At 41.3% G+C, this 27,727-nt stretch overlaps 1 protein-coding gene across 1 annotated transcript; it reads left to right on the top strand.

Annotated features, from left to right (window-relative positions):
• Positions 1-633: 633 nt before the first annotated feature.
• Positions 634-27,213, top strand: ajap1 (adherens junctions associated protein 1). Its single transcript, XM_054608609.1, has 5 exons — positions 634-749; positions 10,002-10,765; positions 24,673-24,760; positions 24,897-25,139; positions 27,141-27,213. The coding sequence occupies exons 1-5, from the start codon at positions 634-636 to the stop codon at positions 27,211-27,213; spliced, it is 1,284 nt and encodes a 427-aa protein (XP_054464584.1).
• The last annotated feature ends 514 nt before the right edge of the window (positions 27,214-27,727 follow it).

Genomic DNA, 27,727 nt, shown 5'->3' with positions numbered 1-27,727 from the left:
GATCCACATAAAAGGTGGCAAATTTCATATTTATTGCATATCCTTTATTACAAGGATGCCAGAGGTTGTGCTGGAGTCGACACCGAACAGATGAAATGTGAAAAAAGGACAAATCAAATGAGTGAAAACAAGTTTGTCGTTGAGATGCAGTCCTCCTGTGCAGCTCATGAAGTCTCATTGTAACCTCTCGCTGTGCCTGTTTGAACCCACCAGAGAAAACCACCCACTGTAGCTTGAAACTTCATGAACTGTAGCTGATGAACCTTGTCCCCAGTGGATCATTCTTTTTTTTCTTCCTTCCAAGTGCCGTTTTTAGAAGTGTGTGGGAGAGACATGGATACCATAGTTCAGCGTGTAAATGCTCTATCAATTGCCAGTGCTACCCTGAATAAAACCGCTGGTTTATTTTTTGTACTCAACTACAACTGAACTACTTTATTGCCTCAAGGCTTATGAGCAGTATATTTCTCCAGGGGGCTGGAAAAACCCCATTGAGAGGTTTAAAAAAGCAAACTACCGATTCAGACTGAATCCTGCCTGGAAGATAGCGTCTGTCATCACACCCGGCATTTAATCCGAGTTGGAGTCACCTTCAACGTGGCACCTTTCAAAAGCTGTGTTGGCTAGAAAATCATGTGCACTCAGTGGCAGGGCTATCGAGACAATGCTGACAAAACCTCCATTGATGGCAGCGTGGGGAGGCAGGGCGAGGGGTTTGAAGAGGGCATGCCTTTTTTCACCTCCCTCAGGTGGGAGGCCCATCTGCTGAGGCCTCACTTCTGCAAACTCCCTACAAGTTCTAATTAAGACCTACTTTGCACAAGTGATCACAGTGTGATGGGGACACAGGAAGTGGGCCAGAGATACAGTGCAGAACACAATAATGAGGTGCAATATGTGATTAGCTGCAGAGATAATAGTTTTGTTTTACTGGGTCTAACATGACGCAAAGGACGAGTTCAAAGAGTCAGATAATCCTTCATTAGCCCCTTGTACTCTCATGACGATGTTTTATATACACTATAAGGGAATAAGTTCGTTCTAAATTTAGAAGTTTTTAATGGCCCCATGTGTAGTGCTCCTTTAATGTATCCTGTGCTGTTTTGCCACTCTTTGTTAACCTTGACTTCTCGTGATTACTAAAACATCGAAGCTCTGTGAAGGATTTTAAAAAGGCTTCAGAAGAGCTTTTAAAGTTGGCCTCATTCACAGAGACAATGCCCTGCCCTTTGTTTCTTTGCTTATCTGTGCCCCACTGGCACATGGTCTGCAGAATAGCTGCACATAATAGCCAACACAGCACAACACTACTTTGATCTCTTCTGGGGGAAGAGCAGAATCATCAAGCGCTGGGCATCGCTCGCCTTGTTCAATATGCTTGACATGTTGCAAGCCTTAAGTACGTGATGAGTTTTCTCTTGGGGATAAAATGGTGACTGTCACTGGATAAAATATGTTGCTTACTGCTGATTTGATCTGCATTTAATACTCCAAATTAATATTCAACAACAATGTTTTACAGGGGTGAAAGTAGGTGGTACGGTCTGGGACTCTGTACCACTAAAATATTCAGTACTGGTATGCAGTACTGGTAGGGGGGGGGGGGGGCAGTAGCTACCAGTAACAACCCGTCACGATCGCATTTCCAACAAGAAAACACATCCGCTAACATTAGGTCAACATACAGTTAATTACTTCCGTAAAGGAGGTTTTGTTTTCGGCACAGTTGGTCTGTTTGTTTGTGATTGCATTACATTATGCATTTCACTTTCATTAACATTGTGTGATAGGGAATTTGTGCTGCATTCATTAAGTTTCGGAACTCTGGAAAAGGGACCATTGGTGGAGCACCTGGATGCTCCTCTGTCTGCGCTCGCTCTCCTTGTGGCGATTGTTATTCTAGTTTTCTTATAAATTTCTGATAGATTATTCCAGTGGTGCTGTGTTTGTGTCCAGCACAGAATCTTCAGGTTTTGAATTCTGTAACCTATGTAAACTGTAATCCGTTCATTTTGTTGTCATTTTCGTCTGATTTAAAACACAACACATTTTTATGATTTTAGAAGTGTTAACATTCAAGATATACAAATTATTCTACAGCACTTCCACCATGTAACCCTCATCCTACCAACATATTTAACATACAAGAACTACCTAGTGAACAAACAGACCTACTGTAACTACTGAAAGAATAAACTACTGTAAGAAACAACCATCAGCTAAATGTAAACGTATTGCTTCTCAAAACATCAGTTACATAATTAATGTCACCTTAAGAAAAAAAACAGATAAAAAGATTATAATCATGTTATCTGTTTTATCTGTTCATTTTTACATATTAAAACTGCACAAGCTTCAGATGGGGTTGGGACAAAAACACTATGAAGCGATGAAGGTCAAGCTAGAAGTACCTCCAAGAACTTCAGTCTACTTTCTCTCATGAATGTTCAACCAACATTAAGCATATTAATAACAAAAGTAGTTTAGTAGCCTCTATGGAGCAATGCTCAGTGAACATGAGCCCAAAAATAGATCAAAACATTGACTGGGAGTCAGGGGACGGCCGCACAGAGAAAATGATGTTCACATCTTACACCAAGAAAACATCTTTGAGCAAAAACGGGGGTTACAATCTATACGACTACTTTTCCTGTGATTGCACAACTGGGTGTACATCTATATAGGAAATACCTCTACATGTATGACACACAAAGGTTAGCTTATCTGCATCATATCACTGCTGACATTATACATACGAATGATATGAGTCAAGCATTGGATTGAATACAGGGATGATACAGATGCTCGAGTACAAAGTGACACACAGAACTAGGAGGAACATGATGAATAAGGCTTGGCTTTGTATTCCGTAGGCTGATTTTAAACCCCTGAACCAAGTCATGCTCTCCTTGGCATTTTCAGTGTTGGTGAATTAGAGTATCTGTGTTTTATCTGACAAATGTAACATTCACATGACCTCACTTTACACACACCCTACTGCATCGGTATAGACAGCCTGTCGCCACCACTGAGATACATTCAAATCAGCTTCAAACATCTCCGTATGAGACCTTTGCGCTGATGCTACATATGACGCAGAGGGAGAGAAATGTAATTACCTCATCTGGAGTGCTTTAGTCATTGTGCTGCTGAAACAACGAGAACCCTCAGAAGTGCTATGGCTGAATTCACGGATCACGAGAGAGTGAAAAACATAACAGGTCGGTCATAAAAGAGTGCAATCCACAGTAGAGCACTTCACATGTCAACAACGTGACATGTGGGACGTAGACAACATCCTCTTATGCATAGCAACCTGTATCTTCAAGGCATAGCTGTCGGTGTAAATGGCCCATTCCGTTAACCGCTCTCACCCTTTGCTCAAGCATTTGATTCAAGTTTTATGCTGCAAATCTTTTTCACAGACTTCAAAGGCTATTCCTCATTCATTTTGGTCTTTTGATGGCATTATGTTGGTTATATGAAGTGTCCAGTTAAGAGTGCAGATAAATTGTATTAAGTGTTGTGTGCAAAAGATTACTCTTTCTAATGTTTTCCCTGTTTGCAGAGCAGTGCAGCGTGGGTTTTGAAGAGGATACTGACAGGAAATCATAAAAGAATATCCTCTTTGGTGACAGCATTAGTGAGACTGACGCCATGTGCTTAAACTCGACTGGCTATGTCTACAGTCCTACTTTGTAAACCTTGTTTTCAGCTTCAGTTTCAGTGCAGCTCTGCACTTTTTGAGCAGCGTTTTGGCCATAGGCATGTTGTAAACATAGCTGCTGAACGTTATTTATTCATGACTAACTCTAGAATGCAATTAAGCTGCAGAAATCATCTAGAGTCGTATGATATTTTGGTAAAAACGGGAAACCCTAATTATGTGCTGCACACTGCGGTTCGCAAGCATGAAGATCATGTGTTTAATTTGGAGTGCCTGTCAGGGCCTAATCCTAACCCCCTTGACAGTGGCATTTGTAGGAAGCTGCAGAATAAGTTGGAAGTAGATTTACCGAATATAGTACAGCTTAAATTGGCAAAGAGGAGAGAGAGGAGTGAAGCTTGGTGAACCCTCCTCCAGGGATTTTCAGTATTTGGCCTGAGAAGCATAATCCAAATATATTGCTCCGAAATATCACATCTCACATACACTGTTACATCACTCGCTTTCTGTCGAAACTCTACATTGCTTCAAGTCGATGAAGGACAGCCGAGGCTGTAATTGCTGTATGTTAGTTGAACATATGGCGGGCATCTTGGTCCACGGATCAATAGGTACAAGAAACAATAAGAGATAACAGCAAAGGTGGCATATACAAGAAAAATACAACACAATATTATGTTTATGTGTAGGCTCCAGGGGTGTGTGTGTGTACATGCAATGCATAGAGATTTATTCATTAATTTTCCGGGTGTTTCCGTGAGCAGAAGCCCACGCTGCCTCTTTCATCTGCTGTCTGTCATGTCGTGGTTAAAAATCATCATTCCAGCAAGTCTTTTGCTGACCTTCAAACCGGACTCCTCCAGGCCAACAGACAGGCTAATTAACGTTTCTCTGCATAACTTCACATACTAATTGAATTCCTTGTATGTCTGGCTGTAGACTTATTGAGATGCAGGGCTTGAAAGTGGCCAGTTGGGTCAATGAATACTGGCCCGAATAATGCATATAAAGGAGCTTACAATCAACTTTAACTTGCCCCCGCCTTCCAAGGAAGAGCTAAGGAATGTGTCCTCCTCCTCCACCAACACACCAGTTTTTCCATTTTTCAGCTAAATGCAGTTCTTCACTGAAAATCCATCTGCCTGTGTGACCCGCTGCGACCGCCTGTACAATCACTACGCTCTGTGATGATAAAAAAAGTGAGGCGGGGACAGTGTGAGCTCACAATCAGGAGATGTCACAATTTCAACTAAAGGGATTTCCTGCCATCTTGTTGAGGCTTAACTGCACACACTGAAGTTAGTAATGACGGCATGATGGAGCATGTGCTCATAAAATAGGACACCAGACACACATTCCCACCAGAAAGCAATCTGGTATGTTCACGCCGAGAATGCTGCACTTTATCAGCCATCTGTGCAGTATCCTTCCAAATTATACTTTCATTATGTGCGATGTCAAGGAATATTAGAGAGGCTCTCTTACATGATGAAACTTCATGTCTTAGAAATTATTATTTATATTCCAATGTATCTGCAGCACAATGTGTTCTTGCTGTGTTTAAAATTGCACTCCATGTCAACACTGAACATGGAAGTACCAAGACAGTACTTTACTAGTGTATGTAGACTGGTCAATACAAGTGAACATATGAGTCACCATATTACTGAATGTACCATAATCAATGCTGCCCTATACTGGCTTATTTTAAATTCATGTAGGGAACTATAATTTAATAATTGCTAATCACTGATAAGCTACTTACCGTTATGTATGGCAATTCTGAAAAAAACTAAATGCATCCTTGTTAAAAACAATATGTTTAGGGTTCAGCCTCTTATTTTGTAATATTGACCATAGACTGTATATAAGAGGTAGACGTAGTCAACGTGACATCACCCACTGGGTTGTGGACTACAGTTTTCAAGCCATGCTTATGGCCATTTTGGTTTATTCGGAACCAGAAGTGACAGGAGAGGGTGGAGCTAGTACAACCAAACCCTGAATGAGACATTTTCAGGTGACAAAAATGAACCAATTCAATTTCGTGAACTGAAAAAAACCCAGTGAAAGGGTTAAAATTGTAAGACCAAAACATGTACGGTTCCCAGACCGGAAGACGTGATAGCAAACTCTCATTCACAAGGTAGCCCCGCCCTAAATCATACCCTATTTTTACTCAGAATGGGACCATACATTTAGTAAATGATCACACTGTATTGAAATATACTCTCATAATCATTTCTCACGTATTTCTTTACAGTGAGACCTCTTTGTGAAACCAAAAGAATGCAAGTTTAAGGCACTATTCAGAAACGGAGGTTGCCATCTGCTATTGCTCAGACAAGTTAACAAAATAGGTTCAGTCTGCTTTGTGCTTCAGTCTAATACAATCAGTTAATCAACTACTTAATACTTAAATTACACAATTAATAAAGTCATTACATAATGCATCATTTATTGTTTACATTGATAATTGAATTTGTTGTAACGTCAGAGCTCCCGGAATTGCAACCTGAAGCGTGTTGACATGATTCCCCAGTGGGACCTGAGTGTGTGACATCCTCTTTCTACCAATAGGCCCTTTTCACTGCAGCCATTACGACATGTCATACTGGAGCAGGGTAAACAATGGTGTAATTAAAAAAAGACGTGTCACGGCCATTCCAGTGAGCCAGCATGCACAATACCAGGGCCACCCTAATGGAACAGGGCCAAACTTATTGTTATTAATTACGCCTGTGTTTACCCTACAATGACATGTCAAAATGGCTGCTATGAAAATGGTCTATTAAGAGTTATGGAGTTAATCTCCTGGACATTAGTTTTTTGAGGGGCTAACCTTGAAAACTCAGTGATGAGCTTTACCACAGTACACTGAACAGGTGGACAGTGAATGTCCCTTTTCCTCTTTGTGGTTGGATGTCAGCTAATTAACATATAAATGTGTCAATACTTCAACAGCAGGCATAAAGCGTAAGATGGACTTTGACAGGGAAAATACATTAATACATGAAATGACGAATAAGTAATTGCAATTAAACTTTTATAATTTGTTTAACTGATCATGTGTATACATTCAGAAATATATTCATTACAAAAATACACAATTTTGAAATGAAATTAGTACCTGAACCATTTGAATAACGATTGCGCCATCTGGTTTATTAAGAGTTGTATTCATTTTGTAATTTAAGCGTGATGTTAATTAATCACCTCAATCTGTGTTCATGCTCATTTATTAACTAATAATTAAACACAAAGCAAGTCATTAACAATTCGTATGCCTACTATACTACAGCTGCCATTAAAATAATTAGGATGTTAAAGAACAGAGATTATTCAGATTAGGTTGACAGACTATGAACACACAAATATAGACACACACACACACATATATATATATATATATATATATATAAATATAATCACATGTATATATATATAATCATATATATATATATATATATATATAAATAAACACACATAGATATTTTTAGATATAGAACAGAAAAGAAACGTTTGATTAATCAGGCAGTATTAAACAGAAACAGCTGTCGTTGTATTAGCAAACTAGCAGATTTATTGGCTTTGCGTCGGCCAGCAGTTTTAGTTTTTAACATTTTTGGACACATTATTCATCTTTTAATGGAAGGCTACTTACTACAGTGGCTCTTGATTGATTGTGGTACTAAAGATGATGTTGGTGTAGCTGTAACAACTGCTGTAATTAATATTTTATATCACTGCTTAGCTTTCTGTTTCCGGAAAGACATGAAGAATTACCATATGCATCAAAGCTTCTCTTACTGTCTCGTGTCTAAGTGTTGTGTTGAGAATGAGGTAGATCCTTGCAATGTTATACCCAATGTATTCATTATTAATGTCAAATATTTCTTTTTAGAAAATCACTACCCAGATAGATTTCAACGTCACTGATCTGCAGCTTTCATTAAGCTGTTGGCGTTTTATTCATGAGTAATGCCTATATTACACAACTCGCCCCTGCAGAGATAGGATTACAATCGACATTGGACCAACGTTGAAAATGCTCAGGCCATGGTCAAGCTTGTCTCAAGGCTCTCAGCCTTGGAAATGGAAAGAGAGCAGCGTCAATTTAACGTTCCGTACACACAAGTGCATGTTTTCTTTCCACTGCCAAAAGTCTGACAACATTATAGAAAGGTCCCTCCAAAGGGATAAAACATGATTTTTGCTTTTTCGATGGTTCAAGTGTGTTTGTTATTTTTCCCAATACCCGCTCAAGGAGGAGTCATGTTGTCAAATCTCAATATCCGTATAGGAATACTTAAATAATTAGGCTCCTGGCGGCCATCGTAACTCATCCTCATTGTTGAAAACATCTTAATATTCAGCCATGACATTGAAAATACTTTAGATAACGCTAAGCTACGCTTTCTTTACTCCTACACGACAAACTCGAGTTTCCACCGTATTCTGGCAAATGTCACCTTGTGAGGTCTCAGAACAAGACTTTCCCTTGAGCAAGACTCTGTCCATATTGTCAGACACTTATAACAACAATGGGATCTGTTTGGCAAAAGCAAACACTTTAAGTGGACCTAAATGACGAAGCCAGTCTGCCCCAATAGGATCACATTGCAGGCTGTCCAGGTTGAAAAATACCGGTTACCCTTTACCAAACATTTTACAGCTCTTCTTTTCATCCTGCTCCAGATCACATTATGTTTGATGAGAGACACCACTTCCCCTGATCAGATATTGCATTATTGTGGCGTGGAGGGTTAAACTTGACTCTCTTCGAGTGTGTTCATTGGGGAGGTGCCAGGACATCAGGCTGAGGTCACAGCCAAAACACTCACACGACAAATTATTACCCATATTTTTAGCTGTCCTTAATACGCTGACCTTGTCACTGTTCTTTAATGACCACATCAGTCACCATTTATGGCTCAATCAAAACGCCATTCTAAATTATTTATCAGTTAGTGGTTTGCTGGTCCTGCACAAGTCAAATGAAAGGTGGTGAGAATAATAAATGCGATCCACGAATCTCCTACACTATGTTACTGTCAGGCAACAACAAGCAACAACAAGCCTAGTTTACTGAAAGGATATTGCATTTCTTATTTAAATTGACATCCAATGATATATTAAATTTATGAGCAGAGCATTTATAATCCCTCACATCACCTGGTGTGAAATTCACCGGGTTTCCTGTAATCTCTACTGACTGTCTCTCATTTGCCGAACATTCACATTTTAACACAATGATGTAGATTCATGCGTGAGAAGAATCACCTTTGACTTGTTCACAATTGTGAAACACCCACATTCCCAACAGTAGTCCAGTTTGTCTCGTCAAACGTCACCACAGTACAGCTAGACAAGAGTCAGAGACTTGCAAGAACATGACTCTGTGATTACACGAACTACGGACATCTTTGTGTCGCCTCTGACAGTCGATGAACCCATTCACACTTTTCCATCCATCATCACCTCTGTGATGCTTCCAAAATGAGTCCTCCGTGTGGGCTTAAATTGGCCAAGGACGGCAGAGATGAAAGATAGCCCATAATGAGGTTTCTCCCTAAGGAATCAATGTGTAGCTTTGTCCCAGGGGCCGCTGAAGGTTGTCTGTAAAATCAGTCTACTGCAGGGTCCTGGCCTGAGCAGCCGGCCTATCTATCACCTTGCCATCTTGTTGGTGAACAGAAGGGAGGCGTACACAATAACAAGGGACACTTTTTGGACACACTCTGGTTTTGAATACGTTAATGCCGTAGCTGTGTAGGCGAGGGTTTCTGCGATACTCTTGTCATGCTGTGTCTTCTGCTGGCATTGCGTGTTGCCTCCCTGATCATTGCACTGCATAATCAAATTGCCCTTTGGGAATCCGATGACTTTGTTTCTGAGGGAGATAATGCAGAATATGATGATCAGCTAAACCGGGCTTGACCTTGTGTGTCGGCGTAATCATCCCTGGATTGATATGAATCTGTAACATCAAGGATAAGTCCTCACTGTTTTTGACTGCTGAGTGCAAATCCATAATCTTTCATATGTTGTACAACATTTACTTTGTACCCGACCTTTAGACTGCAATTCAAGACGCACTCTGCGAAGCTAATTATCATCGAAGCTTAATTGAGTAGGAGCTGAAGACGTTGTGGAGTAGAACTTTGCCAGGAGTGCAAATGGAGGGTGAATACTGATGTAAATCTTTACAACTGACCATTAACTTAAAGGTGGGGGAGACGGAGGGAACCTGATTAGTATGTGTTGAACATATAGTGAACATACACTGAATCTAAAATGTCTTCTCTCATTTACTTTTCTCCCTTCTCTGCAGTCCGTCTGCTTTGAGGCCAGTCAGCTGTGTGGGGCACCGGGTGTGGATCCTGCTGGCCATGACCCACCTCACCCTGGACTTCTCTGTGTGCAGCCCCCTCAGTCAGGGCATGGGGGTCAAACTCACGCCTAAGTCGGTGCCTCGTTCCCGACCTCGCTGGCAGCCGCTATGGGACGCTCCCAACAAGCTTCACTGGAGAACAGTGAGCCCGTTGGCCCGCCGGCTCCTCAACCCTATCCCTCCACCCCAAGACAACAGGGCGGGCATAGGGCCAAAGGTCAAGAGTCAAAAGCATCGGAAGCCAGCACATAAAGGACAGGCGGCGTGTAAAGAGTGCCTGTTGAGATACTCTCAAATGGAGAAAAGTGATCCTTTGGCTGTAATAGCGGGAGCTCCAGCAGCTTTATCCAGCGAGAGCAGAGGAGACGCAGTCAGGTTGTTACTTAGAGCCAGGAGGCAGCTCAAATGGGACAGCTACGACAAGTCTCAGGAGGGCCGGACTACCACAGTGGCCGGATTTATCGACTGGGGACCCACAGGGACAGATAGCATAGACGACAACGCCAAACAGGAGCCCAACGCAACGCTGACCACCAAGGTCTCATCTACCACAGTGGCCGCAACCCCTATCACTACAACCAGGCTCCACCAAAGGACGTTGACTGTGGGGACCACACCAGAGCCCAAGAGGCTAAGCACCACCAAGGCCACTGTCAGTGTCGGGGAGACTGTCAAACCACCAAAGCCATATGGGGACACACCAGGTAAGACATAAAACAGCTTCAGAAATCTTTGTTTGAGCTGCCTTTGTCACACTTTACAGACTCAGCCTGTCTTAAAAACAGAACTCATAAAGTAGTGTTAAGATTTCCATTTACTTCGGTTCTGCAGGTTGTCATTTTAACTAAACAATAGCTCACTTCACCTTTAACTAGAGACAATTTACAAATTCATGAAATCAGTACTGAAAACAGATAAGAAACCTGCATGGCATAGAAATGAACACCATGGACTTAGAGTAGTGTCTCAAGTGTATTTTATCCAGACAAATAGGCTTCTGCTCTGCAAAGTTCTTTTGAATTTATTTTTTCATGGGATATAAGGATAGAATCACACTTGAAAAATCTGTACCTCAAATTTTTAACACATTTGGAAATGGGCCTTTTTTCTTTGTATGCCAATGTGCACACAATAGGACAAGCTCAAAACAAAACGACTGAATCAGGAATGTTTAACTGAACATTAACTGAATGTTTGCCATTGTGAGGGTTGGACGGACAATTCTAATAAGTCAATATGTAAGAGGAAACTCTCAGCCCCACAGAGACCCAGGGTTTGATTGCCTGTAGTGGTACATCACAGTTTTCAAAATCCCTAACTGGCAGGTGAAAAGAAGCATCTGGCAACATCATGTGTCATGCAGGTGGCACCTGGCTGTTAACTTCCTCCCCAGGTCATCAGGGACAAAGGCCACGATGCATACAGAATTTAAGATTTCAATTAGCGAGACAATGGGGGTAAATTGCTAAGAATAAATCAAATAGAAAAACATTAATGTGAGGTTTTCTCCTCCCTGTTTTCTCTTATTACATATTGCTATCTCTTTTTTACCTTTTGACTGTAGCACATGATGAATGATCTAGAGTTATGATCTACTTTTCACTGGTATAATAGCACAGCTTTGGGAAAATAGCACCTTATTCACAGAGTATGTCCTTGACCATACTGTTCTCCTTGTGCCTGGATTACTGAACATGACCAAATGAGATTTTTATGGACAGTCTCTCTGTGCAGTGAACACACAAACCTCCCAGCCAGACATATTGGATTTACCATTTCATTAAGTCCATGAGGAACACGGCTTTTTAAATGGACCATACAGGTAGCCATAAAACATAAGTCATGTTTAACAACTTGTGAAGCAAGCACTATGCTAATTACACCTTTCCCATTTGGTGCATTAATATAAATGTCATAAAATTAGGCAGTTAACAGTAAGGGTGATCAAAAGTCCTTGGCCACCTCCTACTCAATTAGAATGAAAAATGTCTTAAAGCACAGCGGAATTTAAAAATGTACAGTAGAGTAGAAGTCCTGCTGTTGGAAAATAGTCCTCACTGTGAAACACAATAATAAATTAATTCACAAGACAATTCACCTGTGCTTTTTTAGGAATGTACTGTTGTCTCACTCCAAACACTTCAGTTATACTGTTTGTAGGAAGCCTAGTTGCACCCATATGTCATGTCAAGCTGTGAGTTTGGTGGTCCTACGTGCATACATTGAACTGGGTTTGAGCAATATGTCCAAAATCAGTCAACCAAAGGGAAATTGACTATATGTTTGTCTTTGAGTTTGCTATGTTCCACAAGTTCTCTTAGCTAATAATGAAACGAATAACCTCACAACAACTATTATCCCTATTAAACAGAAAAATACAACCATACACCTTCTGAATTCAAATGTCTCTCTTGCACCGAACTGAGACAGGTTTATTTGCCTTTTTAACTCATCGTAAAACACACTTAATTCAAACTCGATAGAAAAAAATAAAACTCACAAAACCATCTTGTTTGTCTCACCAACTCAGGAATTAATTTACTTAGTGATATATATATATATATACTTTTTTTTACACGCTTTCTCTCACTCTGGCTGCTGAGCATTGTCACTTACTTGCTATTCAGAGGCAGACCATTAAATTAGCAAAATCAAATTTCAAAAAATATTGCAAAAAAATACAGTGATGTTATCTATCTGCCAATCACCGATATATTTGTCCAATCACCCCACCCCAAAGCAAACCTTGAAGATTAAATGACAGTAGCCTCAGAGTGCCGTTCATGTTAAATAAGATAAACACTCAGCTCTTCTATGAACACAGACGATAATGAAAGTTGGTTTTAATGTAAGTGCTATAAATCCATATTGTACTATGGAGACTGAGGTGTATATAGTGAGCGTGAAATGAATGGCAGCATGTAATTGTCTTGTCAGCGATGTTGTGATCCCTTTATTTTATTTTGATTGGGAGGTGAGTGCAAGACCACCAATTGATTCAAGGTGATGGCTTGATATTTTATCCTGGAGGAAATCTGATGAGGAAATGAAAAAAGGTCTGATTTCTCAGACTGGGTGCACATTATTGTATCAAGAAGCAGACTGTGTCTCATCAGAGAAGATGAATAGAATCTCTTTTCAAAGCTAAGCCCGGCTGCTTAAATGCTGCAGAAAACTTTCCTTTTGCCTTCACAACATATTAACCCATGTCTGCCTCATATTGGCCCCAAGGCAAGACATAATTACCACACCGACAGCACAGCATTGGACTGCTGATAAAACGAAACTATTACCGAAGGAGAGGTGCTTCAGCTTGTCTCCTTCTCTTATCTTTCCTGCTTTGTCTTTGAAGATGTTTGTGGATACATTAAAATTCAATCTAAGTCTGATTATGCAAACTTAGATGGGAAAAACATCTAAAACTAATGATCTTAATCAGGTGATAATCAGAGCTCACATAACAATTCAACTCATCTAGATTTCTGCTAGTGTCTTGTGATTTATTATGGCATGTAGTCAGTTCAGTCCAGAAATACTTTGTCCCTAATGACATCATTTAAGGGCTTTTGTAAACAACCAAGGAAAGAGGACACACACACACACTGCACACTACTCATACCTATTATATAATATAGAGAAACTCGTGCAGATATGAAATATCTATAATGTTCTCAGGAGATCAAAGTGGCATGTTCGCTTCATATTAACATATTTATGTTGACATCCTTTTAACAGGTGTTATTTTAGCGGGTAACTGAGCTGACATAGTCATCCAAATAAAACAGTGAATTCATCACGTAAAATAGCTGCCTCTGACTCAGTGATGTACTGCATTACAAATTGTACGGCCTAAGACCAAGGGCTCTTCGGCAGTGCTGAAAGAGGTTTTCTGGGTCTCGCGTAAACAGATATAATCTCGTGTGAACTTCCATTTAATTGTGCTAAATAAAAAACTCAGAGCATATCTATTTCCTCCACACAGCTCTCAACATGGCAACGGCTAAGCCAGCGGCCCTGCAGCACAACAGTGCTAACAGCGCAAACAACGGCAGCAGTGCTGACAGTTTGAGAGACAGTGTTAACCTGAGGGGGCACCAGAGGGTGGGCACAAGACTTCTGCAACAACGCCGTTGGTCGGGATGGCCTTAACAGCTGTAACCGCCTAAAGACCGCCAAGAGCTAGCCAGTGGGGCACGCCAACATGCACGAACACACACTAAAGGCACGCGCCAACGTTTAGGCCATGTAAACAAAGCAACACACAACACACACAGATGGAGACCAAAGTCATCCTCTGCTCAGGTAGACGTTACGCCGATATATATCTTTATATTGATGATGGTTGTATGATGCTGTCTTAATGCTCTTAATATCGTATAAAAAACCTTTAAAGGTGACTTTGAGAGTTATGCTGGTGCACATATGCACACCATGTCATGATCATTGAGATGTGTTACACTGAAAATGCATAAGCGGTTCAAATATAAGAGTGGCAGGATGCAAAACATGCAATTCCAAGAACACCAGGCGATCTTTGCCCCAAGTGAACAGGTAAATATCAAAATCATGCTCTTTAAATGCTCTAGTAATTTCTCATTATTGGATTAACCGAGTAAGCAGAGAGTCAGTGTGCATGGAAGCTGCTCTGTGTAGCTGCTATGTGTCTGGCTCCCTTTTTCTCTCTGTCATCCAGCATCTCAAACGGAAAGGCCTCAGTGCGGAGAAAACCTCTGGGAGAAACGCACCCAGCCACACCGACATCACAGCTAATTGTAATCTAAAAGCGCTGATGTAGAAATGACAGGTGTCTCAAAACACAGGTGTCTGTATTATGTGCAGAACTTCACCCAACAATAACTGTTTATATACTATGGAATCTTTTTTCATTTGATTGGTAAAAGATTTTCTCTATAAAATGTAAATATATTTATAATAATAATTACAATGCGTATCAAAAGCTGGAGCCTAGCCTGTATGCTGGGTTTTGGCTGCTGCAACTCAGAAAATACATATAAATATATATTATTGCAAGTCAGGCTTTCAGGAACTGTGGGATAACACTCACCCCGGCAATAAACGGTCTGCATGAACTAATTCACTCTGACTCATGAAAACTGTAGGCAACCAGCACAAATTCAAGCCATTAGTGTACTTTGTCTCAGCCACATAAGGCATGTGATGTGTGTATTATGACCGTAATCATCTCACACTCTGTGTGTGTGTGTGTGTGTGTGTGTGTGTGTGTGTGTGTGTGTGTGTGTGTGTGTGTGTGTGTGTGTGCGTGCGTGTGTGTGTGTGGGTGGTTGCGTGCACATTGCCGTCAAACATGGATGCAAGTGGTTGTTTGAGGAAGGAGGTAGAGAGCGGAGGAGGAAAGGATTCCAAAAGGCCTTTCTCACATAGAAGTGCGGCACAGTAGTGTGAATCTTCCACTTCCTAGCTCGACTGTGGTCTAACGTTATCATTAATACGGCGAGTGACGATGCATCTATTTTACAGCCTGTTGCAGCCGCCTCACTACGAAAGGCAGAAAAGACGCCAGAGCCAAGGGGAAAAGTTGCCAAAGTTTCCTGCCTTCTAAAATGAAATGTCTCCTCACATTAAGTCAGATGTTGCAGAGTAAACACACACACACACAACACACACACACACACACACACACACACACACACACACACACACACACACACACACACACACACACACACACACACACACACACACACACACACACACACTTTGGACTAAGTAGGCAGAATCTGATCACCCAGGTTCTCATTAAATTATTAGAAATTTCACTGTGGACAGATACTGACTCATTCTATTATCAGCATGTATGTATGTGATGCCAGCTAGGCCCAGTAGAGCCAATTCAGTTTGTGTGTTTTTGGTAACAAAATTTTTTTGTTGTCAATATTGCTTAATTTGATACTTTTCATCCCCTTAGAATGACTAGAGTATAAAGTATTCTGATTGCTTTGTTTGTTTCAGTGAGTGTGTATAAGATCAGCCAGTATAATTAGTTTTGGGGAAAACATAACAACAAATCTGCTAAACCTACCATCATTGCAGTTTAATACTTTATCGCAATAGCAACAGTGCTTTGTTTAGCTATAATATAATATTATAATATATAAGCTCCAAACATTGTTTATTTACTATATGTGGAGCGGTCAGTCAGTGCGCTCTAATTATTTATGGACTTTACATCCTCACAAACCATGTTTCATTAGTTTTTCTTCTGTGACATTTTGAATACCGGTTTGGTTTGGCTGGACGCTGAGTACATGACAGCTCGCCGCAGCTTGACTGTGTTGCACTTATTGACTGCAGGCTGTGTGTCTTTACTCCCACTCACCGTTGGCATTGATAGTGCAGGACAACCAAAGGGACAACTCTTCACACCCTCTCCTAGGACAAAGACGTTAATGGGGCTTGTGATCAGTGAAAAGGCCTTTCCGTCCAATTTATAGTTTGATTTTAATTTGCAAATTTCTTTTATGAACAGTTTTCCAATAGACAGTGTCACCACATAGACCTTAGTTGTCATTAAGAAACGCAGCCCCACTGAAGGTGGCTGTAATTCTGTAATCAGGCACAGTGCCATGTTGAAATAGCACAGCAGGCCACTGGTCGTATTATTAATCAGCCATAGACCATTCAGCCTTGGTGGTTAATTACTTAAAGGTACATGAAATCCCCTGTGTTGAGACAGCGTGACGCTGATGTGCATTCTCAGCAGCAGACTGTACCTTGTGTATATCTCTATCCGTTCAGGAGTTAGTCTGGACGATGCAGCTCTTAGTGGACGCCCCCTGTTGATCCTGCTCTCACAGCGCTCTGGACACACAGGAGGTGGGAGGAGAGGGAGGAGGAGGAGGTGGTGGTGAGAGGGGGGAGGTATAGCTGTGGTGCCTCCAGATGCTCACTGATTGTTCCCGGTGACTGTGCTGCTAGTAACTGCGACCCCCCTCTACTCCACGCAGATGGAGCTGTCAGCTCCATTATGGCTACGGGATGATTAAAACTGCAGTCAGTAAAGCCACTACTGATAACTTAGGTCTCGTTAGACGGTCTGAGAGTCCACAGGGTTCAATGTTGCATGCTTGAGATGAGTAAGTAAAAGTTACCACACGTTCCTGATAGATAATGTACAGACATTGTAGGCAAATGCAAACTAATGCAGTAAAAATGATTATTGTTTCACTTATGAAATAAAAGAAAGTCACATATCTGACCCATACACATCACAAAGCGCAGAAACAGAATAATAAAGAGCTTTCAATCCACAGAACCAAAACAAGAGGTAATAACAGTAACCAATAACGCTCTCTCTCTCCTTACCAGCATCTCCCTCCCTACCTCCCTCCATCTCCTTTCTCTCTCCCACACAAACATTTCATAATGTTAATTTTACATTTCAGGTTTAACAGAGACGTATTTTCAGTACAGCACTTCGGTACTTGTGACTGTTATTAGCTAGATGTTTTTGAAAAGCTACCAAGGACCAGAATGCCAGCCCTGTTTTTGGAATATCAAGATTGTATCCAGATTGATTTTAGAAAGTCTGGGAAGCAAAACAACATTCTCAGTCCTGACGCTCTGGCTGCTAAATATCAGATTTCAGTGTGGAAATCCATGCTGCCACTAGCAGAGCGCTATGGAGGACAACAGAGGAGAACAACAGTTTGCATATTTTGTCATAAATCAGTTTTATGTATGCTGCATATGGCCCACACATAAACCCACTGTAGAGCCTTACAGTTCTGTCCTGTGGCGTCCTGAAACAGAAACGCTTAGATGATATTCAGTTTAAGAGCTGACAGGTGTTAAAAATAAAAAAGATCAATACCGCAGCAATTCACATCACGCTTTCAAGTTTGTGAAAGAGGAAGGTTAAATGAATAGAGTAAATAAGTACGTCTACAGCCACCGTAGAGCAAAGTGAGCACATGTAAAATGTATGTTAAGTGGTCCAGGAATCTATTTTTAAAGAGGCGAGCTCAGTGAGCATCGTAATGCAGCATTATGACCTGTGGTGGACCTGTAGAGGCGTACAATACAGCCTCTTCCACAGCGAGAGACACACAGGGAGACGGAGAGAAAGCACTTTTTCCCAACGGTTACCATGGCAATCCGATAAATTTGCCATTACTCTCTGCATTGACTCTCAATAAAGCGGGTTTAAAAAAAAAGAATCTTCTTTTCCCGGGCGTTAAATCTGGACTTAAATGCTGATGCTCGATGACAGGCGTGCAGAGTCAAACCCCCTTACCCTGATTTACAGAAAACTGAGCCAAGAGGAGTTGAAGGGGCCACGCTGAGCAGATGCTGTTTCACTCAGCTCTTTCTTCATGGCTTGACACATCTGCCTAAAGGAAGACGAGGGGTGCAGAAGTTGACACTATTTGGATGCAGGAGAGTTTCTGTCAATCAGAAAGGCAGAATTTTAATATGACCTTTTTTTTGTGTAATAATTTGAGTTTATTAATTGTGACTTCAGTTTTGTTGAACATTGTTGCTGGACAGGAAGGACAGAGAGGATGATAGAGCATGCAGAAGGACCCAGCGCCAAATAGTGCAGGTGCATGCTATGTTTCCCACTCCATTCACCGGCTAAACAATTCAGCTAAGCTTTGTTTGGTAAAAAAGAACTCCCGTCTCCGACATGACAGGACACAGATTTCAGGATGGCTGATTGAAGCGGCGTCAGTAGCAGTGCCATTTCACACCCACCTGAAAATTACAGTAATTTCCATTTGTCTGTTTTTTAACAGGATGAGCTACTGCGTGTTCTCCACCGTTCCTAACAAAGACAGGCACACGAGACAAGTGCATCCTCCTGTAAGGGATTCTGGCATAGAAGCAATATGAACCCATTTTTTTTGGGCAGTTCTAAAATTTGCCGTCCAGTTTGTGTGAGTGATGCAGCGCCGCCTTTGACACCGCACGAAAAGGCGTGTACGAGTAATTGTTTCTGAACTCTCGCTGTTCCACTTCCCCCTCCTCTCCCTCCCCCCACACTCTCCCCCTCTCTCAGAACCCTCTTCTCCAATAAGTGTTTTAGATTGCTTGGCGACTCAGTGGAAATCAGCCTAGATTGACACATTGACACTGACGTTAATTGGCAATTCCTCGCCATCCGCACGCCGCCTTTGACGGAAGACTTCTCCCAACCTGTCCTGCTCAGGTGCCAGGTTGTAGGAGAGGTGATCTTGGAAGGGGGTCATGCGGCGTATTAGCTTGTATTGAATATTTCCATACAAATGTGCACCGTGGTGTGTGGGAGTCAGGTGGCTCAACTTTGGAAGCCTCAACTATCCGTTTTACAAATTAGGGACCTTTCCCTCATTTCTTTGGAGCTTTTAAGCCAGCGCTGCGTGGGTGTAGGCACCATTAGCGCTAAATGGCTTTTTGCAATGGATGCCTGATAGGGCTTACTGCTTCATACAGTCCGGTGAACACACACACACACACACACACACACACACACACACACACACACACACACACACACACACACACACACACACACACACACACACACACACACACACAAATGACAATAATTCATACATGCATGCATACTAGTTAAATATAAATTCTCTTTTCCTCATCAGTTGTCCAGTATTGCCTTATGGCATTATCACTCAGAGGACAAACTGTCTGCAGTTTAAATGTTGTCTCATAATTCACCATGTAAACTGCAGATAGTCATGAATTCAGCAAGGTCATAGAAACGGTTGCGTGGAGAAGCAGAAATTGTCTTTGGTTACTAAAAGTTATGGCTGGATATAACAATATGTTCTCATTTGAGATTTTCCCATGGAACATATGTCCACAAGTATATTAATTAGATTTTTTATGTTGATTTTTTTATTGCAGCATGCTGTCCGTCAGGACAACTCGGCATGTCACAGCAGGAAAATCAAAAATGAATGATGGCTGAATTCCATTTAGCCGCTTGAGTTTCAGGGTCCTGGTATTTGGCACGCCGACTCACTCTCATAATATCATGACTTGAGGCCTTTACACACCTCTGTTGTGACGAACAAATCAATAAGAAAATGCAAAGAAACTTTGCTGCAAATATTACGCATCAGAGGTCTTCGGCGTGAAAATATGGGTTGCTGAACTAGTAAGAGTTACAGACTAGGCTCAGGTCTGTGTCCTTCACTCTAAAATGGCATCTTTGGATTGTCTTGTGTCAGCAAGCAGCTACTAATACTTGTTTTATTGTTTTTCTAGTTAGATTTAACCAACATTGGCAAATTTGCCCTTGTTTGGGATCAGTAAACAACTCATTAAATATGTTAAAATCCAAATTTCTCTGACTCCTGAAGCTGTGACTCTTCAGGTGTAATCATAACATTGATCTTTTTTGACCTGATGAAGTTATGGCAAACATGGTCGTTCTCTTCCTCATCCAGTAGACTTCATGTCCAATATGCATTCTCCTTATAGCGCCGTTTTGGTGTCCACCAACTCCTGAGGTAAATATATGTTTCTTTAGCCGTTAGTCGCTAACTTTATCTGATGTTTGATGCTTGCCATGTAGCATACATTGGATTAATTTACAATAAAAAGAGCTGCCCGCTGCGTCTGGAAAGAAAGTTGATGAGGGGCGGTGGGACTGAATCATATGCACACTAAGGGGTCGTAAAAATAAAACAATTAGCTAAAGAACTGCAGCTTTACTGTGACAAACCCAGGTCATTATTCCCTGGGTTTGTCACTGTGAGCCACACCTCTGACACAGAGTCATTTAAGATTTGAATCTTTACTGAGGCAAACGTTGGATCACTAAAGATTGATGAACGTATCTCTGATGTACTCAGCCTGAACATACTGAGGTGATGTGATGTGACAAAGGTAAGAAACATATTGAGAAGGTGCTACGAACCAGGCATTACCTTCTAGGCAAACTTATTGACCCCACACTGAGTATTTGTGTCTAAGCTGAGATTCTTTCATCAAAAGTAGGTAGCAAGGAGAGATTTCATTTAACAGCCTTGCTTTTTTTTGAGGTGTTCATCAAACTGTCATGGCCACGAGGGCAAAAAGAAAAAAGAAATCTCATTTATTTCTTGCTGGGAGCATCGATGGGGGCTCAAATCCTGCTGCCACAGAGGTCACAAGCTAGCTGTCCTCTCCACTCTGTCTAACTTTTTGTCCCCTTCTCTCTCTATCTATCTCCCCCTCAGCCTCTCTTTGTTTGGCAGTGATTTGACCAAACAAAACCTAACCGGGTATCTCTAAAGCAAGGTGGCTGCCAAAGGTAATATTTCAACCTGACTGCCAGGGCTGAATGAGTTTCAGACGGCCAGGCCAAATTTTACTTCCCTCCAACTGGCAGTCCTGGATGAAAATAGAACTGGCCTCTGAACTCAAAATTTGTCCAATATCATTATCTGCTCTTTTATCTCATCCCCCTGATACGTAATGCCCATGAAAACGAGGTTATAATGGACTTAATGTTGATGTTTGTTTTGCTGGACCTCAAATTGTCGGGTTAATTTGTTTCATTAAAGAGCTGTACGAGGAGAGTGTAGATATTTGTGGCTTCAAATGGCAGCCTGGAGGACCCCTAATGAGCTATTTGGACTTAAATACAATGAGAACATGTAACATAGCGTCAGTGAAGTACGCACAGCATGCTCGTGTTTATTAAATGGGTGAATCGGATTCAGAGTGGCGGAGCTTCTAAACATGCGTGTGTCGATGGTTGCATGCCCTCTATGACAGTTTGTACCATACTCAGAAGTTCCCTCTGCGTGGGCAGAGGAGTGTCCATTAGAGGTCAGGACAGTGCCCAACCTAATGTAGTGCCATAATGTGATTTAATCAGGTCTGGTATTACAGAACAAATTCGCCAAGTGCAGCTTTTAATTTGAAATTTCCTGACTAGGAAGTGCTCCCTTTCACTCTGACATCAATGTGAAACGAAACAATTCTCAGCAGAGACCTTGGCTATTGATCAAGGTCGGGGGGAAGGTCTATAATGCCTGAACTCGGGACAGATGTTAATTTATAACCGAACACTCAACAGCCTCGACGGTCAGCCAGAGACAGGCAGAGAGGGAGACGGGGGAGGATGGAGAGGGGATATGAGGGAAATGCAAATGACTTGCAAGATAAGTTAATGTGCCTTTGCCGTGGCGAGGGAGTTAGGTAGGCGCTAGGAAGGTAAGGCTTCCCTGAGCCAGCCGGAGATATCATTAATCCAAGGTTGACCTTGACCTGCCTGCCTTTTGCACGGCCCTGCCCGCAGAAGTTTATTATCCAAGTGGAGACTATGCGGGCAACAGGGGGAGAGGCTGCATGCTTTTCTAAAAGTGACAGAGCAGCATTTCCTTTTGAGCATTTCCAAAGACAAATGGTCCTGGATCAGCAGCGAGGCAGCTGGCTGATGGAGAGGTGAGACGTGTAAGGCACACGCAGGCATTTTCATCATGACAGCTTTTCTTTCCCCCTCCTGCAGCACGTCACCTGCTGCAGTGTGTCATCGTGTCCCAGTGGCCCTCACGCTGTATCACTCACCCACACACACACACAGCACACTGACCGTTCAGTACAGTTGAATAGGCTCACACTAATCCTCACTTTAGACATGTACCGCACAGGTTTGTTTGTGGATTACTGTCCTCTGGCAAAAGTGAGAGATCAGCACCCACAGGAGTCTTAAGTTTAAATAAGAACAATGCTTTTTGTACTCTAGCAGAGCAAACAGAGAACCTTCGGTCCACACTTATATCTTCAAGCTGGTTAAAATGTAAAAGGACACGTAGTTTAAAGAATAGACATAATTGTATGGCTTTGCACAGTCCAAACAGCTTGGCAAAGCAATGCAATAAACCAGGTACCTGTCACAAAAGTGTGCAGAATTATAATATTATAGTGTGGTTTTCATTACTCTGCTTTGACTTGGTTTTATTATAAAGAGGGTAATGGGTTTATAATCCTTCTCATATCAAACAGCATCAGTGAAAGTCACCAATTCTTACAAGAGTTTATTCTCCATTGACCGTTCAGTGTTTGTAAATTACGGTGGTCATTTTCTCAACCAGTGTCTCTGATGTCCTTTTGATAGCACTGTAATTGGGTTTTAAATTGTCCAATAATGATTTTTTTATAATGGGGTGGACAAGTGCAAGTAGATCTTTAACAGCCAGTGCATTATGAATATTAAGTGGGTGACCTGTGGATAAGTCCTAGCTGGAATTACTTTTCACCACAGTCACATATTATCTGTGGTTCACACACTTACTGTAGTACAGAGCTTGACCTTACCACAGAAATACTGTAATCAATCAACCTTCAAAGAATGCAGCAGTGGGACTTTAGTCCTTTAAAGCAGCGTTATTCAATATTTTATTATTTACACGGGATCAAATGACTTTGTGCAATGTGGGGTTGCAGAGGATTGATCAGTTGCCCTCAGCTCTACGCAGCATTTGAGCTCATTGCTTTGGTTTACTGGCCCACAAACTCCTGTATGCCACTCTATGCTACCTGCCCAGCTCCAAACAACGGACAGGAGTTAACGAATAGCTGGTGAGCATAGCAGAGCATTAAGCAGCTCAAGAGTCAGATAGTTTTCTTAGGAGTAGGTCGAGACCAAAACAAAGCCAAAAAGAGACGGACTATTGGGTTCAGAAAGTCAAGTTGGCATTTTGTAAAATTGATGATATCAACCCAAAATTGTAAAACAAGGTATAAGGCAAATTCTGTGAATGGTATAGTTTGACAAGATGTGAGTTGCTTAGACAGTGCTGGTGCATTTATTTCCTTATTTACAATTTTGCACATCAAGCTGGTCCCACTGGGTTTGATTGACATTAAATGTATTTATGATTGTCGACAATCATGTACTCTTTTACAGATTTAGTTACGCGTTTCTTTATTTTGGTATTAAAATTGTTTTGGATTAAATGTGTAATAAGCAATTCCAGAGTCTTAAAATACGCTCTTAAGAATAGCATACACACTTACGTCATGCTCTGTCAAACAACCAGCTTCACTGCTTGTGTATGTGTCCCTCCTCTACCCTACATCAACATGCCTTCCTTTCTAAAGCGCTCAGACTTCCTTTCAGGACCACCTATTGATCAAATATTTTCTTTATAGAGCATATCAAACAATTTTCTCTCAGTTACTGTTGACATAAAAAGGCCTTGGGGCAAAATCTACAGAAGTACGTTCATGTGAGAAAAGCTTACAAAGAGCTTAGAGAGTGGGTCTGCTTTTGAAGGAGTTAATTAGTTTGACAAATACAAATAAAACTGGGAATAATGACTCAAGAAAAATAAGTTTAACAAGTACTTAGAGAAAAGTTGGACCTGGTTATCCATTACAGTTAGCTGCACTGTAATGGAATAATTCATTTTGCTCTTAAATTATGAATAGCAGCGGATGACAGTGTCATCAATACTTACTGAAGAGCAAAATGTCATCCTCTACTTTTCAAGTGAGCCGCCCCTGGTACTTTGTAGAGTTTGTACAGTACAGGAAAGAGAAGTGAAGTACATGGCTCTGTGCTGTGGGCAACTGGAGCGAAACCATTTCCTCAACAAATCTAATCCTCTGCTCTTGTGTTTATTGTCTTTTGCAGGTTTGGCAGTTCACCAGATAATCACAATCACTGTGTCTCTCATTATGGTTATCGCAGCCTTGATCACAACACTCGTCCTTAAAAACTGGTAGGAAAGATTCCTTTACTTTTTAATAATTACACTTAGAAGATCACACTTTCTCAGAAAATCCTCACAAATGATTGAGCAGGGTACAAGGTATGATTTTCTGTTTGTTTCTTGTCTTTGGTGCGTGTTTTTGTAGCTGTGCGCAGTCGGGAAATGGCCGCCACAATAGCCATCAGCGCAAGATCCACCAGCAGGAAGAAAGCTGCCAAAACCTGACAGACTTCACCCCAGCCAGGGTGCCCAGCAAGGTGGACATATTCACTGCCTACAATGACAGCCTGCAGTGCTCACACGAGTGCGTCCGGACAGCCGTGCCCATCTACACTGATGAGATGATCCAGCAGACGCCTGTCTACAAGACTGCTTACAACGGGAACAGGTACGCCGGCCCAGGGCTGTTTATAGCACAGGGTGGATGCACATTGGAACATTAGCTCAGTCAACCAGCACTGGAAACCCACAGCCACTTTATGCCTTTCCAACAAGATGTATTTGTCCACTACAGCTATTACCATTAATGTTATTAAAAAACACCCAGAAGAAGAAGCGAAGAATGAAATTGCACTTTTTTACAGCAGAGCCAACTCTAAGACGCCCACTAAAAGGCCAATCTTTTTAAAGTAAAAGCAGAAAATGTAGGCTATACTCCACACTGTGATTTCACACTTTAAAGTGTCCTACAACACACTGTACTTTTTCCACTGACCAATTATGCAAATTAATTGTTTGAAAACAAAAATGTAATGTTCCTGCAGTAATGTTGCAAAATGAATTCTTAATTAATGACCAGTCAGGAATAGGCATGCTCTTAAATATTCATAATTATTTAGAGACTGTTTGGGCTAAAAAAACACAATAAATCAAATTCTCCTTTACAATGACTCACCACATAACTCATTCAAATATGCAAAAATTAAGATCTGTGTATACAAATCTAAGAGTGGCATTAGAATGTTCCAGAGGCCTCCAAATTTCACTTTTATGGCAAAAATTATTCTCTGGGGTCTAGTACCCCGGGCCTGTTCAAGAATTCAGTATCTGTTTCCTAATAATAATAACGGTTTTATGAGGGGATGAATGCTTTAACAACATTTAAATAAAATTATAAAGATTTATTAAACAATCTTCCTGAAATTTTAAGGGATTAGGAAAGCGTCAATCCAACTTTTCCAGCCCCAATATGTGGGCTTTGGGTATGGGCAGATTATCTGAGTATCGATCTTTTACCACGAAAGGCTCCATTGTCACCAATACCCAAACAAGCTATTTGAGTCAGCATCACGCTTATAGCAGCATCGCTGTCGGTGCATCTCTAGCATGAATTCCTCACCCTCCTTCCTTTGGCTGTGCTGTTACTCTGAACCACAATCAGCTTCAGTCAGAGGTTTGTTTCTCTGCCAAGACACACATTAATCGGTTGCCTTTAAAGCTGTCGTTCATCTCCTCAATCCTCGTCCATCTGCCCAAGACCTGGCTGAGTGTTGACTCAAGCTGCACAAAAAAATCTTAACCTACCAGAGATTTCCGTCGACGTGTACTAAGTCAATTTATAGTATATATAGTGTAGGCAACAGGAAGCTTTCCAGTGCCATTTTCTGTCTAACTGATCTTTCTGACAGCATTTCAAATGACAGACAGTATATATATATATATATATATATATATATATATATATATATATATATATATATATATAAGTGATATCAGCAATCTGCACACAACACATCCATGTTTACCAACCCAGCTAATACGTGCTGCTTTACACCACAAGATGTAACACTGGTGAGTCATTGGTGTGTTTTGCATTTCACTGGGTTGGAATCGTTTCTCACTGTGGGGGAAGATGTGTTTCTCTTTGTGATATAATCTGACATGGCAGGTGTGTTTTTTCCATAGAAATCAGGCATAAACTTTCATTTGTATGTAGTGTAACAATACGCTTTGTAGAGTTTCGACAGTGTTTACTGTCTGAGTGGATAACAGTTACAGTCATCGAGGCTGCAGGGCCGGCAAAGATGGTCACACTTACTCTGTGTATCCAAAACCCTGTAACAGATTCATTATGCTGGCAGCGAGGATGGGATCATTCATCTGGTGTAAATAGTCCAAAGTGTCTGTATTTATTTATTTAAAACTCACGGAGGGATGGCCACATTATCAGCAGCATCATTGCTGATAATCGAGGATTTCTGGAGGCTTCAGTATGTGATTATCTCTGTTGTGTTTTTTTCTGTGACCGATGGTACACATTGTTGACAGTGGCACTAAAGGTTTGATTATTACAGCAGGTCTCAGCAATATTGTCACTTCAGAATATAAATATGAAGCCAATCAAACCGCCATCCATCAGTATTAACGTTCCCACCTCTTCATCCCGCAGGCCCTCCCCCACCGAAAGACAACTGATTCCTGTGGCCTTCGTGTCAGAGAAATGGTTCGAGATCTCTTGTTGACGAGCTGAAGGCCTTGCTCACTTCCTGTGGGCGGAAGAGACTTCCTGAATTCACGCTCTGGTGGGTACCGGCCACTTTGTCCCCCTCGCAAATCATCACTGAGATCACCGCGGCGATGCTGCCCCACTTTGGGAATAGAAGGGAACTTGGCATATGTTTGTTATTTGTCACATGATTATGCTCCGTTCCATCTTCTGTGCTGCGATGAGAAATCCAGTTCAGTACGGTATCAGAGGTCTCGTTGAGATAAGAAGTTAATTATGTATATATCAGTATTTATAAACTATATGCTCGGAATTAATAATTCCCTTCCTCTAATCTGAAACACTCTCATTCATATGTATGTCGCCACTCTCCTCCTTACACCTAAAGCATATTGTTTTGAACACTCTGAACAGGAGTGAAGGAGCTCTTTAACTTGACTTGTGCTGTATTTTTATGCATGGATAATATATGCCAGAATGGCCCGCATTTGAAATTCAAAGCGTGAAAGTTAAACACATGCTCTGGCCTC

The sequence above is a fragment of the Anoplopoma fimbria genome, chromosome 12, assembly GCF_027596085.1.
Source record: "Anoplopoma fimbria isolate UVic2021 breed Golden Eagle Sablefish chromosome 12, Afim_UVic_2022, whole genome shotgun sequence".
NCBI lineage: Eukaryota > Metazoa > Chordata > Actinopteri > Perciformes > Anoplopomatidae > Anoplopoma > Anoplopoma fimbria.
The sequence above is the reverse complement of the archived record's forward strand: the minus strand, read 5'-3'. Positions and strand labels throughout refer to the sequence as shown.